The 21,104-nt window shown below is 36.7% G+C and overlaps 1 protein-coding gene across 1 annotated transcript in view; it reads left to right on the forward strand.

The window, feature by feature from the left end:
- LOC134813781 (uncharacterized) overlaps positions 1-21,104 on the forward strand; it is a 44,922-nt gene that overhangs the window by 21,014 nt on the left and 2,804 nt on the right. The window contains exons 6-37 of the mRNA XM_063821661.1: positions 3,683-3,782; positions 3,929-4,086; positions 7,000-7,152; positions 7,613-7,777; positions 7,948-8,034; positions 8,195-8,388; positions 8,592-8,711; positions 9,086-9,251; positions 9,462-9,608; positions 9,819-9,942; positions 10,069-10,304; positions 10,587-10,760; positions 11,030-11,197; positions 11,331-11,632; positions 11,883-12,099; positions 12,359-12,495; positions 12,969-13,077; positions 13,279-13,416; positions 13,692-13,894; positions 14,169-14,368; positions 14,688-14,860; positions 15,184-15,372; positions 15,599-15,724; positions 15,899-16,008; positions 16,204-16,307; positions 16,588-16,694; positions 18,361-18,513; positions 18,772-18,871; positions 19,482-19,619; positions 19,799-19,937; positions 20,142-20,238; positions 20,879-20,930. Coding sequence (XP_063677731.1) covers positions 3,683-3,782; positions 3,929-4,086; positions 7,000-7,152; positions 7,613-7,777; positions 7,948-8,034; positions 8,195-8,388; positions 8,592-8,711; positions 9,086-9,251; positions 9,462-9,608; positions 9,819-9,942; positions 10,069-10,304; positions 10,587-10,760; positions 11,030-11,197; positions 11,331-11,632; positions 11,883-12,099; positions 12,359-12,495; positions 12,969-13,077; positions 13,279-13,416; positions 13,692-13,894; positions 14,169-14,368; positions 14,688-14,860; positions 15,184-15,372; positions 15,599-15,724; positions 15,899-16,008; positions 16,204-16,307; positions 16,588-16,694; positions 18,361-18,513; positions 18,772-18,871; positions 19,482-19,619; positions 19,799-19,937; positions 20,142-20,238; positions 20,879-20,930 — 4,786 coding nt within the window. The remainder of the gene's footprint in view (positions 1-3,682; positions 3,783-3,928; positions 4,087-6,999; positions 7,153-7,612; positions 7,778-7,947; positions 8,035-8,194; positions 8,389-8,591; positions 8,712-9,085; positions 9,252-9,461; positions 9,609-9,818; positions 9,943-10,068; positions 10,305-10,586; positions 10,761-11,029; positions 11,198-11,330; positions 11,633-11,882; positions 12,100-12,358; positions 12,496-12,968; positions 13,078-13,278; positions 13,417-13,691; positions 13,895-14,168; positions 14,369-14,687; positions 14,861-15,183; positions 15,373-15,598; positions 15,725-15,898; positions 16,009-16,203; positions 16,308-16,587; positions 16,695-18,360; positions 18,514-18,771; positions 18,872-19,481; positions 19,620-19,798; positions 19,938-20,141; positions 20,239-20,878; positions 20,931-21,104) is intronic.

Raw genomic sequence — 21,104 nt, forward strand, 5'->3', positions numbered from 1 at the left:
AATTCTGTAATTCAAATTGTTTCGGCCGTTGGGTATGCGCGCCGTACACTTTGTTTATCTCTTGTTGCTTACGAATATGATTGATGATACAGTTATACTTAAGTTCGTGTACACTTCCGTTAGGCATGTCAACAATTAGCGTCATTCTAATATACACATGTTCTACTCTATACAAGTTAACATAAAAAACAAAAGGTGACGCGTTTTTCTCATAACTAGGCGGACCAAGTGAACTATTGTCTTTCAGTTTTCCTTTTGTCTGCTAAATGGGGTTTGCTTGGCTCTTGTTCCCCCGCAATTTAACACTTCATACTAAAGTTAGTCCCTCTTTTACTTGTTTTGTTACCATGGTGATGCCAGGTATGATCGGCCCTATATCTTCTTTTTGTGTCATAGTTGAGCAGATCTAGTTTCTTCGTTTAGGAGTTTTATCCTCGCCTAGCTTTAGTAAATAAACGTTTCCTAACTGGATTATCCTGAAATAAATGTAATTTGAGCTGAGGTAAGAGTTCGATCATCTTTAATGTTGAATTTATGTATTTCGTGTGGTTCGGAATTAAAACTTCTCTTCCTCTTGATCGGTTACGTATTTTTGCGTTATTTGAGGTATTAGATCACACAAAACTGTCAAGTTTCGGAAATTGTTATAATTTCTCGTCTTTATAATTTCTTCCAATTCCACATGCAAGTCTTCAACTTTTAGCAAGCATGCTCCTTTATAAACTCTTCCAAGCATGCTCCTGCTCGTACGATTTGTTGTCTACAGTTTAGTTGCAGCCAGCATCCTCAGTTATACTTTAGTGTTTATTTCAAACTTCAGTTCGTTTTTTCTCAAAAATAAGATCAATTTTCTTTAAATACCAATAGAATTTTCATGAAATTAATGACCTGTAATAAAGGAACTGTCATATCAAGGAACTGTCATATCAGCCTCTATTGGCCCTGTATCGTCATAGTTACTAAAATTCTACGATGAGCCGACAATGGCGTTTCTCGTGTCGCTAATATAAATATATTGCGTGGCTAAAATAAAATTATGGATTTAGAGTGATGCACATTATGATCTCCTGCATGACTTCAACCACTTTTTGTCGTATGATTCAGACCCTCCCACCTTGTTCATAGTCCTATTATCTCAGGAGTCAAACTGTTGGATATTCCGTTTCATATTTGTTTTTAATCGCATCTTGTTCTTGTGAGCATTTTATCCTTTTATCAGTCAAAAAACTTACAATTTAAACTCATCAACCTACCGTCCACTAAACTTTTCGCCGCGCCTTTTATTTGTAAGTTTCTATACAACAATGATCAAAACTTTCACTGTTTTCTGAGCAATAAAATGGAACATTGAGCAGCAGTTACTCCCATATCGCGACGTCTCTGATAACAATAAACCAATCACATGATCAGTGATGTAGTCAGGTATGATTGGCCGATTTGAGACACGTGACTAAGCTAAGTTTCACTCTATCCGCTCTGTTGTTACTCAATTTGAGAATTTGAGCAGCGATCCTATGTCATGTTGTACAGAGCCTAAATGAAGTTTTTACACAATTTGTTGAGTGAGTCGAAATTTAAGAATTGAAGTACAATGTCTGTTCAATAATCGACGGAGTTATCTTTTTCTTATACTAAATTTTCTTACTTTTGTCGCTGTTTAGTTAGCATTATTTGTGAGATGAGCTCATTTCTCAACAGTAATCTGTGGGTTTAATTCAAAAGTCTGCTTTTGCTTTATGTGAATCAATTGTTTAACCATTCCGACATCAGTTAAATTACTTTGAAGTTTTAAAAAGTATTCATATTACTGAGGTTATGCATGACATAATTTACTGTGCAACGTATAAAAATAAAGCTGCAGACCCGATGGGCGCGCTGCAGAATCAGTGGCCTTTCCAGTCAATGGAGAATTTGCCAAACCTAGAGAACAGTCTTCCACGTTGTATAAGTTTCATTATCCGTTACCAACCGTTTTATTTTACCAACAGTCGTGTTTTTCAATGGTCATCTCTACTAAACTATAGTCACATGCTTGATTGAGAGATATTATTTTAGAGTTGTTAAACTTCAAACCTGTATTTTGCTTGAGATTATCTTTCGGTTTTAGTTTCCATTAAAACATTGGACTACCGTCAGCACGACATATGCTTAAATTAATGCCCCATTGAGCGTAAACTTAACTTAATATTTTCCTTTATATAGCACTATTGACAAGCATACTTAATAATCTTTCAATTATATTGAATAATTTAATATGTAAATTTTAACAACCTATTAATATTGACATTCTCCGTTTTCACAGTTTGGTCCGTCCAAATTTGCAATTTTCTTGTTTCCCTTTAGTAATACCTTTTCTGAGATTGTTTATTTGTGCTCTGTTGCTATTATATAGTTATATTTTAATTACTAACTTTATTAATGATTTTATCTAAAAAACAGATATCATTTCATTTCTGAGAACTTATTTATTAACAAATTTCCATTTAATACCATACAAGATAGATTAAAAGTATTACTTGTACTCGAAAGAATTTAGAATGCATACAATTCTCAATAATTCAATAATATCAGTGACCAAGAATTGGCAAGCATTAGTTCACAATATTGTAGCTGTGTGGCTCGTATCGTGCACTGCCTCACATTAGCTATAAAGAGGAAAGACACAGAAGAATATTTTTTTTGCTTTGTGGTGGTGGTTCTTTACGTTTCCAGTTAAATTAATACTGTGGTAGACAAACAATGAAGATGGACGTCACAAAATGAAGTTCAGTTTTTAAATTTTGAATCTTTTAAAACTTTTTTTGTTAAATGCTTTAAACCTTACCGTCGCGCTGTTATCAGAGCTTTTATTGTTTTTTCATCTGCACATTGTTGTACTTTACTCACCGTGCGAGGTGTTATATAGGTTAATGATATTTTAGTTATCAAGTCGTTTACTCTTCAGTAGGCTACATCGTTGACACTTAAAAGTTAAATGATGTTCGTTATTCTTATTTAGTTGCACTATTTTACCCAAGACTATAAACTTGGTTCTGTTGTGTTATAATTTTTTAACGTCACGTTAAAATTTACTGAAAGTCATTCTAAAGTTTGTTGCCGAAGTGTCCAGCTAACACGACGAGTAATAATTATTCATTATTATTTTGAAGAGGATGGTAAGGAACATACAGTATGGCTTCTGTAAAGAAGATAAAGGAATTTGTTACGAGTATTGGTATCCTTTTGAACCGATAAAAACGAGATGATACGTTGATGATGTATCCTTTTGAAGCTACAAAGCGTAAATGGAGCTTAAATCGCATTTGATTTTGCTCCTTATCGTATCTACAATTATTAAACTATTAAATAAAGCTCATAACATACTATGAATAAGATATAGAATATTATTATTTATACTATGATTACCTTCATCGAACACCCACCAACATCACCCAAACTTTAACAGATCTCCAAGGTAAAGTCAGCTTTTCTATTTACATTTCCTTTTTACATTGTATTATGTATTGAAATTACAATCACCTGTCTCAGAAAATGTATAGTATTGTATAGTTCATAGTTGGGATCTAACGATACCCTACAACAAGATTTTCAGCTCCAAATACATGCCAAACATTTCCTGAGATGAGGTTGAGATGACAATACTTGAGTAAAGTAAAAACAATTAATTGATTTGTATCCCCAGACCAATGCACGGCAGCCAGTAAAGGAATATTTCTAAGCGAAGGGAAGGGACTCAACATCACTTTTACACTTCCGGACTCAAATCTTGTCAACATCACCAAGTAAGATTATTCATCATAATTTAGGTATACATATCAAACACCTCATCTAATATAAATTCGAATTCTAATTCAGAACGAAGGTTCAAAGTATATTCATTTGAGAAATTATAATTCCAATTACAACCAGTCTCTATAATAATTTCCAGGGATGGTGTCCTGGTTGAAGGAGATCTGTTCACAGGAGTAAACAACGTATACTCCTTCATCAAGACCTCAGTAGAAGCTGGAGATGCTGGAGTCTATAAGATGAACCATGAGACTATTAAAGAACCTGCTAGTTGCTTCTCTGTTCTCATTGTGGCTGGTTAGTTTAATCAGGGTTCAAGAATATCAGAATATGCTGTAATTGTAATTTGTCTTCCCATTTAGATTAATAATTTCATGATAGCCAACTCGGTTAGATTTGCAAAGTTTGGCTTTCAAGGCAAATAGTGCAAAGGGTTTAGGGTCATATCTAAGCATATGTTTTTTTCAAATTTCCTTTAACCCATTAGGGACGACGAGTTTTAAAGTTTGCCGATTTTGATGCCGTTTAACACACTAGGTCACTTTACAGCAAAAATGAGATATCCAAAAAAGCTAATCTGTATCTCGTTTACTTTAAAAGATACAGCTATGGTCGCATACGACCCACTCGTCCGGGTCGCAAACGACCCATCACGGTTTTTCGGCTTTAACTTCTGAAACAAAGACGTTAGGATAAAATAAAATAAAAAGCATAAGTTAAAAACATATGGTCAATACTGTGTGACTCTAACTTTTTAAAAATAAAGAATTTGGGTCATTAACGACCCACTCGGCTCACTTGCTTATTACTACATATGTCCATGTAACTTCTTGAATTCAGCCTAAAGCATGACATCATAAGTTCAAAATCGCCTCTCAGCAAGTGATAATCATCATAAACTGCGAAAAATCGGTTAAATGGGTCATTAGCGACCCACTAAGACCACAAAATTGATTAATTAAATATAATGTTGTCAAACTTTTACAAATATTAGTATAAAAACATGTTATATCTTGGTCATTACTCCTGTACGTTGATTTAAATTTTAAAATCGATCAACTGGGTCAATAACGACCCACTCGGAAGTTGAACCACGACATTAATTATCAGTATCATGTTGTTCTACCATCAAGAAAGACACTCGTAGGTCTTAATTCCACGCAAACCACGGGTGGCTGACTACTAGCCCTTCTGAGATCTGGAGTCTCACGGTAATCTGCAGATCACGTCACCCAATGACTGACGAATAATGGGCAGAATTGGATTGATAGGTAGGTGAGTTTATCAGCTGTTAGTACACGACCGTAATGTCGTGAGACAGCAAACAACATGCCTATCTTTTCCCGATTCCTAGAACGTCCAAGAAGAACTATACAACTGCTGGATTCAGATTTCAGATGGCTGCATCTACTCTCTTCGCAGCTCCCTTTCTTTACTTCTTAGGGGCCGTTCATATATTACGTAATCACTTATTGGACAATTTTTACGCCCCCCCCCCCACCACATAGCTATTATGTCAAAATTACACAAGCTTAATCATTTGGAAACTCCCCTCCCTCTCGGCCGATTACGTAATACTTGTTTTCGTTTTGAAAGCTGCCTCGTTGTTGCGGGGTTTGTTACCCAAAACGAGGTAGTTGTCTGAGAGATTGCAGGTTGCAGCACCGCCAGCCAAATGGGGGGGGGGGGGGGGCTTTTTCCTTGTCCTTCTTCACAGAGCTGTAGATGTAGCCATCTGAATGCAGCAGTTGTTTAGTTATTCTCGTACTTTCTAGGAATGAAAAAAACATATTGGCATGTTGGATTAGAATATGCAATTTGACCACTCGTCTTTCAGTATTTACCCAAGGTTACATGATATCTCGTATACTTCGTTCAGGGGATTTTTCTTGAGTGACATGATCTGATCACCGTGGGACCCTGGGTCTCAAGCGGTGGGTTGTAGCAGGTCGTTTACCAAGATTCGAAATTGACGAAAAAGGTAACAGAATCTAATAAGCAACAACAACAGCATGGCTATTACCTAGCAAGTTAGGAACGAGGGCCGATTCCTTTTCTTTTGCGGCACGGCCACGGTCCTTTCGGTACAGATTTCCACGCACCATAGTATTATAGTCAGGACGCAACTCCAGGCATATGCAGTAGTGTTATTCTCGCAGCTCTTTGATGAGTGATGACGGCCCTTCAGTTGGCCCTGGATCTCAGAAGGGCTAGTAGTCAGCCACCCGTGGTTTGCGTGGAATTAAGACCTACGAGTGTCTTTCTTGATGGTGGAACAGCATGATACTGATAATAATTGATGAGGTGGTTCAACTTCCGAGTGGGTCGTTATTGACCCAGTTGATCGATTTTAAAAGTTAAATCAACGTACAGGAGTAATGACCAAGATATAACATGTTTTTATACTAATATTTGTAAAAGTTTGACAACATTATATTTAATTAATCAATTTTGTGGTCCTAGTGGGTCGCTAATGACCCATTTAACCGATTTTTCGCAGTTTATGATGATTATCACTTGCTGAGAGGCGATTTTGAACTTATGATGTCATGCTTTAGGCTGAATTCAAAAAGTTACATGGACATATGTAGTAATAAGCAAGTGAGCCGAGTGGGTCGTTAATGACCCAAATTCTTTATTTTTAAAAGGTTAGAGTTACACAGTATTGACCATATGTTTTTAACTTATGCTACAGTTTTTATTTTATCCTAACGTCTTTGTTTCAGAAGTTAAAGCCGAAAAACCGTGATGGGTCGTTTGCGACCCGGACGAGTGGGTCGTATGCGACCGCAGTTAGTAAACAGCGTCTAGCTCTGTTTGTGAACATCTGATTATCACGGGCTTTTCATATGTCTCAAGGAAATCGTTGCCCGCAACTATTTTGTCCTCAACAAAATAAGCCTACATAAAGTTTTAATGTCCCAATCAAGGCAAGAAGTAAAGTGAAATATTTTCCAATTATGACGACTAATTAGCCTAATTATTTAGTTGTTAGTAATTAATTGGGTCTCGACTGGAAAGTCAATAATGTAGCCCAATAAATTTTGAGCATATGTGCGAAAGATTCGTTGCGTTTAGTATTATGGTTTGTCCTCTATAGCCTCTAGAAAAGGTGGGTCGTAAACGACCCTATCGTCCCTAATGGGTTAACTCTCCAGATCTTACACTGTCATATTGCTACCAAACTAGATAATAACAATACTATTACAGTACCGACAAAAGTAGAAAAGATAAGGCTTACTGACAACATAGAAGGGAGTCTGAAATTCGGAAGTAACGAGTTCTCCAAGATAGTGGAACTGCTACCAGATCTTGAGAAAATGATGGAGTATTTACGTTATAGCATCTCCCAAGGGACCACAGGTCAGTTTTTGAATTTTTAAATACATGTAATTCACTTGTTCAAAATTATAAGTAATTAGAAATATTTATGATGAATTCTTGTACACTAATTTGTGTGTTTTGAAACTTGTACCACTACACGTCTGAACTCTGACGTCAATTTATTAATTTCAAAACAAGTTGTATTGCATTCTGTCGTCATAGGAAAACCGTTCACTGGTGCTGGGGTGTGCTCGCTATCTCATTATGTGGCTTGTATAGCATACTACATAGGCACGTTAAACATTTGATTGATGCTCAAATGTAGTCTGTGCGCTTGTTATATATAATATATCATGCGATTTAGAATTTTCTGTCGCAATGTGAGGCTTTATAGAGGTTAATAATCTTGGTGGTGACATACATGATACTATGAAAACTCCTATTTTTGGAAATTGGACGCCTTTACCAAATATTTAGTTTCCACTTTTCTTGTTTTCAGACTACGGTGAGCAAGATCCCACGGTTACGAACTTCACAGAGAATGATGGTTTTGAGATCAGAGGAAAATCTTACACCTTGAACCCTGATAAAGTTGATCTCATTTATGATTCTTCTGGCTCTGAGATAAAAGAATTCGACGTCAGCTTTAAGATTACCGTTTCAAGTGAGTTAAAAAGATCTTGTTTATGAATAAAGAGCTGTTAGACACAGTATATAATTAGATTTATACTATGTTTAGCTTATTCTTTACTTGAATTTAAAAGAAACATTTCAGTTGACCGTTCTCTCTTTTGTTTATTTATTTTTTCATTTTTTTAAATATTTATATTTCAGCTGAATGTTCTCCACAAAAAACACGTTGTAATGGTGAACCTGAATGCGATGACTTTTCTGATGAGAAAGGATGTTCTACCAGAGGAGGTTTGACTCTTTTATTTTCTTTTATTTTGTGATTAGTTATATTTTAACCGTTTAACTGTCATTGGAGATGTTTGAAAGTTTAAAATGGTATTTGTTTAGTTAACTCCCCGACGTTATTAACAATTTTTTCTCACAATTTTGCTCACAATTATATTTTCAGCATATTCAAAGATGGCTTTGAGACCAGAAATACAAGCAATTAAGTTTCCCTCTCCGCTCGAGGACCATACAGTTTGTTTTTTTACTTTCGGCCAGATAGGAATGTCTGCCTCAATGAAAAACGATGTAAGCCAAGGATTGGAGATTAACAAGAAAGGACATTATTGTGTAGTCGTTCAGAATTTGAAAGTCACGGTAAGTTATGTTTAGGTTGTCTCTTGATTCGGTTTTTAGACGGATCTGGTTCTCCTATTTTTTTACTTTTAAGATTTGGTTTATGTTGCTATCAAGAATAATAAATTGTTTTTCTGACAATTGTTCGTTAATGTGTTCCCCTAAGGACAGTTCACTACGACTTTTTAATGTTCTGAAATGACATGAAACTCGTTCATTTCTAGACGTATATCTACGGTTCTACATTCGTGAAGGACGGATCAGATGTCGATGTTGATACAAGCGTACAGGAATGGATCATGAACGAAGGGAACAACATTAAAAACATTATAGTCTACAATAAGGTAAACTATAAGTACAGCAAGTTTTCGTCTTGTGTAATGATAGGAAATTAATTGAAATAGAAAGAAGTTTCTCTATTCAGTAAATACTGAAAAAAACAGGAAGTTACTAAAAAAGTAAAAACCAATAAAATGTATACAGAAACTAATAATTATTGATAAATTGGAGAAATAAATCTTTGAAAATATTATCATGCAACTTAGATATACGCTATAATTTACAACATATTCTATATAGCTATATAATATATATATATAGCTATATAGCATTATCACTATATGCACTATATACACTATATTATGTACTATATCTCTACATGCACTATATGCACTATATGCACTATATGCACTATACAACTAATTATGAAACTTTTCAGGTATTGACAGCTACAGAGATGGTTCAGTACATTACCATGTGTGGTCAGGAAGGCTACCCAGCTGCAGCAGACCTGTTCATGGACCATCACTTTCTCGTTACCTTCCTTAAAGCAATGAGTAGTGGCGAGCAAATGAGTTATGTGGTTCTATCTTCAATGTGTGCAGGTAATTATCAGCTTCCTGTTTTTTTGTTCAGTTAAACAACAATTTCAATTTGCCCACAAACAGGCAACAACTGAGTATTAGAATATATTAATAAATCTTCATCGCATCAGAAGTGCAAAATTTCGTCAGCACCTTAAATTATTTGCTAAACAATATTGTTAAAGAATCAAAGCTCTGTTAGGCTGTATAGTCACACCCCAAATTCCCCAGAGACAGCAACCCCCACCGGTAAAGTAGACCTTGTGACCACATACTTGTGTGACAGTGGAAAAACAATCACCAACCACTGTGAGAGTGAGAGTGACAGTTACTGTGACGACAGTAACCAAGAGGAAGAGTGTCAATATTTTAAATCAGGTGAGCTAACCTACCAACAAGAACTTTGAAATTTTCTTTTGTTATAATTTTCTGATGCCTAGGTTACCTAGATAATTGCGATATCGGTGAAAATTCGTATATGTTTTCAGAGTTTCTGCAATATCAACTTCGACATAATTGTAACTTCTGAAAACACTTAACACTGATGTATGCTTCCCCCTCTTATAAATAACACTACTTTCCCTTCAGAGACAGTGGCGTTGGCTAGAAATACTAATGGTGATACACAATGCACCAGATCTACTATAGTAAACGAATATAATAATCGTCTGGGTGTCCAAGCTATATCCTCAGCAAATGCATTCATTCAAGAGTAAGAGGCGCTATACAGTAGCTCAAAAGAACTCTTTTGTTTTTGATCTTACACTATAATTCCTAGATCTTAAAATGATATTTCAGCGGACATTTGTTTAAAACTTTAACCCATTAAATCACTCAGTTGCACGACGTCCACTTGTACGACCAAAGCTTATCTTGAAGATCTAATGGCTGAAACTGATAATGTTTGGGCAAATGAAGATAAGATGACCTACACGAACTGGACAGCAGCTATCAATACTGCGGAGGGTAACCGACCAGTCCACCTTAACAGAGATGGCAGTTGGGAGGTGGAGGAGGATACACTATCTGACAAGGGAACATTGCTCTGTGATGTTGGTGAATCTAACAGTGGTCGTAAGTCTTTATTGTCAAGTATCTATCAGCTGTTGACCAAGCTTTCAGTTTATTTGAAATTCCGGGGTTTCTTTCATATGATGAATATAGTTAATAGCTGTTGGCTATAAATGTTCCTGTAGCACTTGATACTTTGATAACAGTTCATCACTGACAGTTTCCAGTTGACCATCCCGGTATACACAGCTGTGAATTGTGGAGCAGGGGCCATTATTTTATGTTTTTTTTCATTGATTCACTGAACCGATTAAAGTCTTCAATCTTTCAATCACTTAATTGCAGGCGCACAAAAGGCGTTGAAGTTAGGACTCGACTCTGGATACTCGCAGTTAAAAATAGAAAAAACGTCAGTATTAAACAAGCTCACTATGTGCTGGGCCGCCTCTGGAAGTGGAGTTTTACTTCAGTATAGTGGTCTTTCCTCTATATCTGGACAAGACATTTACATAGCAACCGGTAAGATTTATCAAGGAAAACAATTTTTTTTGCATATCTGTAACTAAATATTTCAAAAAGTTGTATATCTATATAGCTACTTGTCTATGTTACTGAAGGAAGTTGGGCCAAACTTTAAAGAGGAACTGCGAACCCTGATGCGGGACAGGGATATATGGAGGGGGTTATCTGGCGTAGATCGGACTTAGTCCCGACATAGTCACATAGTAGTAGTAGTAGTAGTAGTCTATATCTATGAGATAAAGTATGTTGACAGCACTTACCCTCAGAAACGATCAACTTGCGCATCTATCTGACTGTCTACATAGCTGGGTTTCCTGAGTACTTTGACCTGGACGCTACTAAAATTGGAACCTACTTCTGTCTTAGATGGGAGAAAATAACAGGAAGGATAGATCTAGCTGTTAATGGGAAACTGATTGTCGGCAAAAACACCTGTGAGTATTTCATTGATTAGCAACATGAATACTTGGTTATTGGTCAATACCCTTCAAAAGTATTTATTTACATTTTTATATAATGACTATGTAAGAAGAAAAGGTAAATACATATTAGCAATCGTAATTTCAGATGCAAGCAGCAGGAAAATCAACCTGCCCACCTCCGGTATAATGGTTGTTGGGGCTGGGATAAAAACCAAACCGGCCTTCTTAGTGGACACAGAACGTCGCTGGTCTGGTCAGATCAATAACTTGGTTATTTGGAATAGGTTTTTCAACCCGCTCATGCTACAAAAGACTTCTGAGAGGATGATATGTGATAGTGTCAGCAAGGCTGAGGCTTGGTTAACGTTTGAAGAGATTATTGCTGGATCCATTAATCATGTGATGTATTCCAGTTTCGTGGAAACTGCGGAAACGTGTGGTGATCAGGTCTGTTTGAAACGTTTTTGTTAAAGATAAACCATTTTAGGGATAATGCTAATAGCCGAAAAAAATGAGCTATGTTAATTATAAAAAACAGACCCTCATTTCAAATGGATAAGCTGATAAGTGAAGTTTGAATTAAGGTAGTCGAATTCAAATTCCTGTTTAAGATTATAGCCATTTTGCTTTGAATATTGATGTCTTTGTAAATTTCTCGATGCACAAGCCAAAAAGGGGTTTACATTAAATCATCCAGGGCCCTCAAAGACGTAAGCGGCAAGATGAAGAAGGAAGCTTGAGTGAAGAAGATTCCGTAATTGAAGTCTCCAAAAACAGTATCCGAATAAACTACTCCCTCTACTACGTCGAACCGGGCTCAATTTCAAAATGGGCGACCTCAACTGAGGATGGAGTGACTGTTAATATTGAAAGGAAGGATATGACTTATTCTGTTAGACGGCTCAATGAAAGAGGTAGGTGCAGGAAGATGTCTTATACATCTCTTGTTCTGCTCTAATATGTAAATACATAAAATAGGAAACCTGATAAAATTAAAACGAATCACATCTGGTAAACCAACAGCAAATATTTTATATTGTTCTGATTACTGGTCGCCTCCTGGCATTCTGCTTTTAGTGATGAATATATATATACTGATGGAAATTAAAAGTAAAGTTGATTATATCATTATAAATCAGAAACTTAACAATAAAAATGTATCCATCATCTCAGGAAACATCAAACTGCACCCCCTATCTACGCTGTGCTTCTCTGGTAGATCCTTAAAAGACGACACCGCTTACAATGTGGACGTTTCTGCTCACAGCACTGGTCTGACAACGCTACAAGTGGGACAGCAAACCCTCTCCGTGAGTAGCACTGTAACACTGTAATACTGTAATACTGTAATACTGTAATACTGTAACACTGTAACACTGTAACACTGTAACACTGTAACACTGTAGCACTGTAACACTGTAATACTGTAATACTGTAATACTGTAACACTGTAACACTGTAACACTGTAATACTGTAACACTCTGTGTGAGTAGCACCCTCTCCGTGAGTAACGGTTATTATAAAACTTCAAATCTATTACATCTATTGAGGAGTCCTAACTCTCTGAGGAGTCCTAAGATGGCATTTTTCTTGTCTCATATAATATTATGATGTATAAAACTTCAGAAAACTTTCCATGTTATGATTTAACAACTGTAATTTTATAATTGATCGATGTGTTCTATTCCAAGTTATAGTTGTAATGATAACTCTAAAACAGCTTACAACGTATCTTACCACATTTATAAAATTTGCTCGAACTAATGGTTGATCACTTGCCAGGTTAGCTCAGGAACTCCAGGGAAATCAACAGCAGAAAACGTGTTTCCAGTAGGAAATAAGATCTGTATCACAAATGTTTTATCTCCCTCCGACTATGCTCCTTTAGATGGTACGTAAAAACTATGTTAATCAAACTATGTTGATTACATAAATTATATCAATTAACTATGCGAATTAAAGTTTACTTAAAATTGAAAAATTGTTTAATAATTCAAATCTAAACTACGGAATGAATCGATGGAAATATGATATAAGGTGATTATAACCGTTAATTATATGAAGAGGACTTAAGATTACCACCCAAATTCAGGTTATATTGAAAGTATAACCTACTGGACACCTGACGATGCGACTACAATATCGTGTCCCAGTGAGAATGAGCTATTAGAGGATAAGGGTGCCCTTGTCTGGCCTGCTACTTTACAAACTGGTGTTGTGTCTACCACTTGTAAGTTGTTTTAAGTGTTTTAACAGGTCATGTATATTGTATAGCTGTATAGTGTATAGTAAGACAATGGTAAATGGTGGGTGTAGTAAGACATGGTGGTATTCTTCAAACGCTCTTTGTTGAGCCAGCTTAATGAATTTAGTTTTTATAAAATGGTTTTTGGGATAACGGAAGTCTTCTTATTATTTTAATTATTTTTTATTTCTAAGCGCTGTACGTTATCTCTGAAGGCGTATAACTGCTTCTAGATGGTCACCATTGTATTTTATTTACAGGCCAATATGGGAACGCAGCTGACTACAAAAAGATCGGTCTTGCAACACGAACATGTGAACCAAATGGATGGTCTAGTGAGCGTGACACCTCAGCCTGTGCTGTTAAGTACACCATCAGTTCAGCGGAAGCAAAGGAGTATTTTAACGATATCACTGATATCACCGAGGAAAACGTTGACGAGTTCACTAATACTATCAACCAGGTCAGTAATAAAGATTTGATGTTTCGTAGGTTGTGGCGGAATTTCCTTTCTGAGCTGCCAGCTGGTAAATACTATTCACAGATTTGGATGGATATGAATGACTCAAGTTTATCAGAAGTCAAAGACTGTTGATAATAAACTTGTTCATCGCATGTCAATTCTGTTTGGGCAATTGATTAATGTAATAATAATATTATGTTGTTGATGGAACAATGTTTTGGGTAATTTGTTTGTGTAGCGATGATATTTTGTTATTAACGAAAGCTTACTACAGGTGGTACAAGAGAAAGAGGAAGTGTCTTTGGATACGATGATAATAGCTTCTGATGCCTTAGAACAACTTTCAGCATCATCCGACGTGAAGATTAGTGATGCTACCATGACAACTGTTGTTGAAGTTGCAAACACTATTAACTTGAATAGTGAAGGAGAGAAATCAAAGGATAAGGCAGAAGAAGCAAAAACTGCAGCCAAGTAAGTTTCTGATCTCTGGAACGAATTATTTGTAATTGCTGAGCTCCCAAATACAGTTAACTTATAAGTAACTAGTTAATATGACCCTAAGAATGATGCCTTTTCAATTAAGAAATCTTAACATTTATCGGATGATCAATATTTCCACAAAACGATTGCTTTCCAGCCTAATAACAGGTATGACTTACCTACATTTTTATTCACCCATTAATTTTATTACATCATTTAAATCATAACTTTAGAGTTAACATTTGAAAGTTGTGATAGTTAGATCAAAAGATTCGTCTGTACTAAACCGTGCTAGAACATACTACACCAGGATTGTAGAGTCAGTAGCAAATCTAGCAGCAAAGGTAGAACTACCAGAGAACGTGAAGTTTGTTTCCAAGACCAAGTCAGTGAGTGTGGCTGCGTTTAAACCTCCTGCAGTTTCGTCAAGTAGTGAAGGGGCGGAGGGATCTGGAGATATAACCGCTAGTTTTCAAGATGATGGTGAGACTTTCTTATTAATGCTTTACATACAAAGTTACAACGAATTCTTCATGTTATGTGTCCTGGGTTTGGACAGGATATGACGTTATATTACATAATTCTCAATAAATGTAATAGATTTGTAGTGTTATAATTAGTTTTTTTCAGATGTAATTTTTTCAAATGACTTTTTTTCATGCCGCAATTCTGACGATTTTTGCTTGAAAATATAGTATGAAAAATATATCACTATATTGCGGAATTTTTACTCCAACAAAGGTAACATAAAATCTTTCAGCAATAATCTTTGCAAGGGTCATTAAAATTAACTAATATTCCCCTAGTCGACGGAACTAATATCGACATCTCAACGGGTGACAATGAGAATGAGAAAACTCCAAGGAGTGTGATAAAAATCAAAAGGGATCAAGTTGGAAATGGTAAAAATGTCTGGTTCACCAGCTACCAAAAGAGCAGCACTCTGTTTGTCTCGGACACGAACTTTGATCTTGATGGTCAGATTATTGGTGCAGGTACAGAATTATTATTCACTTTTGTGTTACTTTGAGATGCTAATCGTTTAAGGGTTAAGGTACCAAATGATATATATACTAGCTTCTTAGGTAATTCATTTGTAGTGTCCATGGATGGGTAGGTGCCCGCAATATCACAAAAATATGAAATCGTCAGATATTGGCTATTTACTCTCTTAGTCTTATGTTAAACTTCCAAACAACTGAAAAAATAACATATTTAAAGGTATCGGAGAAGAGAGTACAAAGTTTGAAAAAGGTAAAGGAGTTCTTATGACATTTTATACGAATGAAGACCGAGAAAATACTAACGCACTTTGTCAGTATTGGGACATGAAAGATGGAGTCGGCAGTAAGTGGAAATATTCTTGAAAATATATATTTTTTTAAAACTTTACCCCAGCACTCTCGGTATCTCTGGGATCCCTACCATAAATAATTTGTAGGTACGTGAAAATAGATTTCGTGAAATTAAGATCCTTAAAAGCCATTTCCACGTTAGATGTTTAACTTTTTGATAACTCAGGTTGGAGCTCGGAGGGGATGACATTTGTAAACAAGACAGACACAACTATTATGTGCGAGGCATCCCATCTCACCAACTTTGCTATCCTCATCAATCCTAGCAATACATATGTAAGTTTTATTTGTTCAATAACTTTTGCAATTAAAGAAAGTGGAATTAAAAATGATTCATTTTTCTTAATAAAGCATCAAGGAGAATAACCCACTTTATACTTTCCAATCGAGTGGTTTCGATTCAGCTCTTCAACAATAATTTATAATTTTCTAATAGTAGCTTTCTATTCTCACAAAGCATCATCCCATCAGTTCACTGGTGCACAAGAGCTCACACTACAGATAATAACAATAGGAGGATGTATTCTATCTATAATCGGTCTACTAGCCACTATCATAGGACTTGCTGTTTTTAAGTAAGTACTAGACACGAGTCTTCTTTTTAATTTACAATTTTTTTAATAAATAAATTAGATTTTCGGGCCTTGATTATCATTATGATAAGTAAATAAGACTCTAACTAAGTTAGAGTCTAACCCCCTAAAACTCTAACTAAGTTAGAGTCTAACCCCCTATCTCAACATTATGATTAGTAAGTAAAACTCTAACTAAGTTAGAGTCTAACCCCCTATCTCAACATTATGATTAGTAAATACAACTCTAACTAAGTTAGAGTCTAACCCCCTATCTCAACAGACAGATAAGATCAGTGTTGACCAACAGAGTACACATAGGACTGTCTGTATCTCTCCTCCTTGCTTATATCTTCCTGCTTATTGGACCTGATCTTGTTGCAGATGAGGGTATGTGCTATGTTTTTAGATATAATACAATAGTGTTTAATACTGAGCAACTTTCAACCACTAGTGAGGTTTGCTTGTTTTGATATTCATTATTCATTGATCAATAGCTAAGTATGATTGCATTGACGGTGACCTAGATAAATCGGCGAAGTAGATAAAGCCGATAAACGCATGCATGCTTAACACCAATATTGGTCACCATAAGATAATTTCACAAATAAACAAAGAAATTAGCAGACAACCCATCCCAGAGGCACATATTAGGTGCGGTAAAAAAATCGAAATTATGCGGTACCGCACCCGACTATAAAGGTAAAATGTGCGGTAAGGTGCGGTAAATTTTTACCAATTATGCGGCAAATGTGCGGCGATTTTTTCGAAATTTGTGCGGGAATTGTGCGGTTTTCTTTTGTATTTTCTCAAGGACTTTGGAAATTCTAAACGTATAACCGCCGCTCTTATCAAAAATAGGTATGTTTATGTGTTACTGAGGGTGTAGTTCTTTACTAAGACCATGGTTGAACCTATATTGAGATTCAGTTATCTGAGAACAGTGACTTGATCTGGTAGAGATCAGGATACAGTTATTTGAAGACGCCTCTTGATAGAGTCGATCAGATCCCATGCGTGATCGCAAATATGTGACACGCTTGTTGGCATTGATCAGGTATCTTATGTTTCTTGTGTGGTGAGCTTGATGATGGGTCACTGTCTGTAGCTTTTCGTTTCTTTAGGAAACGGTGCATGACGTTGTGATGTGATATAGAGTAATCAGATGATGTGGTTAAGTTACGAATGATAACTGATACACTATAATCGAAGTACGGTAACGACGAGGGTTCCATAACGGCCTGGGTCACGGTCCCGAAAGTGACTGGGTAACGGTCCCGAAAGGGCCTGGGTCACGGTCCCGAAAGGGCCTCGGTCACTTGGCCTAAGCATGACTTCCAAAAGGGCCTGGGTCAGGGTACCGAAAGGGCCTGGGTAACGGTCCCGAAAGGGCCTGGGTCACGGTCCCGAAAGGGCCTCGGTCACGTGGCCTAAGCATGAGTTCCAAAAGGGCCTGGGTCAGGGTACCGAAAGGGCCTGGGTAACGGTCCCGAAAGGGCCTGGGTTACGGTCCCGAAAGGGCCTCGGTCACGTGGCCTAAGCATGAGTTCCAAAAGGGCCTGGGTCACGGTCCCGAAAGGGCCTGGGTCAGGGTCCCGAAAGGGCCTGAATCACGTGGTAACTGGGTCACGTGGCCTAGGTATGAGTTCCAAAAGGGCCTGGGTCACGGTCCCGAAAGGGCCTGGGTCAGGGTCCCGAAAGGGCCTGGGTCAGGGTCCCGAAAGGGCCTGGGTCAGGGTCCCGAAAGGGCCTGGGTCACGGTCCTATAAAAGGGCCCGACTTTTAACATATTTTGGTTTTTACACTCAAAAATCTTAACGCGAAAATTTCGAAATTACGCGAAATTACGCGGAAAATGCTAGATTATGCGGAAATATGCAGATAATTACAAAATGTACGGAAATGTGCGGAAAACAATGAATTATGCGGAAGTGTGCGGAAAACGGTAAATTGTGCGATCCCGCACCCATCGCACCTAATATGTGCCCATGACCCATCCTTATCTCAATATCACTAGTGTCTTATCTCAATATCACTAGTCTCAACAATCTCGCAGGTGTTTGCTACTTCTTCTCGATCCTGGTGCACTTCTGCTTCCTGTCAGCGTTCTGCTGGATGCTGTGTGAAGCTATCAACCTGTATCTACGACTTGTTGTTGTCTTCGATAGCTACTCTAAGATGTTCCTCAAGTTCTCCGTCTTCTCATTTGGTATGTTTCCGTGTTTTCATCAGGGAACGACTAACGAGGGTATTTTCTCTGTTTTATCTTTTTGGTCACCAAACAAAGAGTGAATATCACAATAACAATAAAATAATTCCCGCATTCAGACGATTGGGAATTGAAAAGTTTTTCAAAGTTATTCATCATGTCATCTGCAGTGGTGAAATATTTTCATGCATCATCAGGACTTAATTAAAAATTATATAGGCTGATATCTGGATAATTTAAATATATTTGATTTTTCAGTTACCCCTCTTACTATTGTTCTGATAACGGTGATAGTCGAGTTTGCGGGTAATAATGGAGCATACATAGTGGAAAATCCAGCCAGTGGAGTTCGAGTAGTGTAAGCTTTTTAAAGTTATTCATATTATCATATTCATATTATCATAAAGTTATTCATGAGTATTGCTGAAAGCACAATGTAAGGCCTACACGGACCGCCTCTAACTAGCCAATCCCTGTTTACATGCCGTGTAGCAGGGGACTAGAAAGAGCTAAACTAGTAAGCGGGGCATAGCCAATACACTATACTCCCATCATTGAGTATATTACCAACCAAAAGGAAAATTTCCTTGTGTTTGGAATCTACCAAGACGAAAGTTGTACAATCCAGCGAAATTCCGAAGAATCATTCCAGTAGATGTTCATGTTATTGGCATGTCAAATAAATATTGTGATTGTACTGTATAAAGATATTCATATAATAAACCTTGATTTGATTGAACCTCTTATTTAAGCTTTCAAAAGCATACGTCCAGGGTTCAGTCCAATTCTGCTGAAGTTAAAACTGTACGAAAATCCAGAAATATAGAATTAAAATGCTATCTTGATAAAATAACTTCCAAACTTAACTTCTTCAAGAGTCACCTGACACCAACAGTACTTTTACTAATATTACAACTTTACAATCAGTTCCAAATGATATATATCTCAGTAACAGTAAACAATCGTAGGTGTTGGTTGGATTACCAAGCGAGGATGGCTGCATTTATGCTACCCCTCCTCCTCATCCTCTGTGCTAATTTCGTGGTCTTTATCCTGGTTATGAGAGTCCTGTTTGCTAGCAAAAAGAGTGCTACCGCCATCAACAAGTATTATTCATTATTTTAAATAGAAAAAATTTGATCATGATATCATGTTATCATTTGAAAGCATCAAAGATATCAAGATGACACATTAAATTAACAATACTATTGTTATGAAGTGGCCGCGTCACTCGCTTCGTGTCTCCTTAACCAAACAACCTGCAAACAAATCAATACAACCTCAGAACCCAGTGGTTGGCCAGGCTCAGATCCGCTGTTGCTGTGTCAACCCTCATTGGGTTGTCGTGGATACTAGGATTCTTCGCTCTGGGAGAGGCTAGCTTCGCTATCAACATTATCTTTGCTCTGTGTAACAGTTTACAGGTTAGACATTTCTCTTTTTTTAATTATTTTTTCGATGCAATTTTATTAGGCCTTATTATATCATCCGTCTTTAATTCTGGTAATATTGATAGAATATGCAAGTTTAATTTTAATTCATACTGTTCTTGCAAAAACAAAACCTTATGCTTTCTTTATAGAAGCTCCTTTAGCTTTGGCCGGAAATCTCTACTTTTATATTTCCAGGGAGTCCTCATATGTTATTTATACTGCTTTGCAAAGAACGACGTGATGACAAAATGGCGGTCTACTATTCAGACTAGCTTTGGTAAATCAAGTAAAGGTAAGTTTACCATCATTAGAATTGTTTAGTACATATTAGTAATTATCATGGCTTTCTATTCAGCATTAATACACATTAGTTATCATTGTGATTGTGAAATATTTTGTCTCTTTCCAGATCGATCTCCTGACAACATAATATCACTCACACAAGATTAATACTTACTCTAAAAGTATTCATGTTTAATATTGAACAACGAATCTGTTCGTGTTTTTCCAACCGTATCATGCGCCACATTGTTCACCTGTAACCGAGTAATCAGTGACCAGTAACTCTCTCAACAATGAGATTTGCTGGGTTTACTGAGGCCTCATGAGACTTGCAACCGTGTTACCATGACCCGTGTAATCATGGGATCCACAGAGACTGAATCAGTTAAAATCGTTAATATTGGCTCCTGTAACTCACTAATTCTGTAACCGGCAATAATGCGAGAATAGTCAACTTGGTTATACTTCTTTCTAATTAAAGTGTAATAATAGTAAATGAAATGTCAATTTGTATAATTACAAGCCAATCCTAGGAACGTAAGAGGCTTTGTAAACTCAACCGATGTGACAATTATAATTATATTTTGTAAACTATTTATATACTAATAAAAAAGTTTACATTTTTAAAAGTCATACTGATTACCTTTCAGACGCAAGCGGATTTTCAACCTCTCACTCAGGAGCCCCCAGACCCCAGAACAGGTAACTATGATAAAACATTCCTGAGGGATAGAGGTGGTATTTGAGAGTGAGAACTTGTAGTGCTAGTTTTAAAACAGAAATGTGGTTCGGATAAAAAACACATTTATATTGTCAACTCTACATTTCCTAAATCTCGAAACCTACCAATTGCATGATCCTTAAAACTTGCATACT

Source organism: Bolinopsis microptera, chromosome 4, assembly GCF_026151205.1.
Source record: "Bolinopsis microptera isolate Bmic1 chromosome 4, MBARI_Bmic_1.0, whole genome shotgun sequence".
NCBI classification, from domain to species: Eukaryota; Metazoa; Ctenophora; class Tentaculata; order Lobata; family Bolinopsidae; genus Bolinopsis; species Bolinopsis microptera.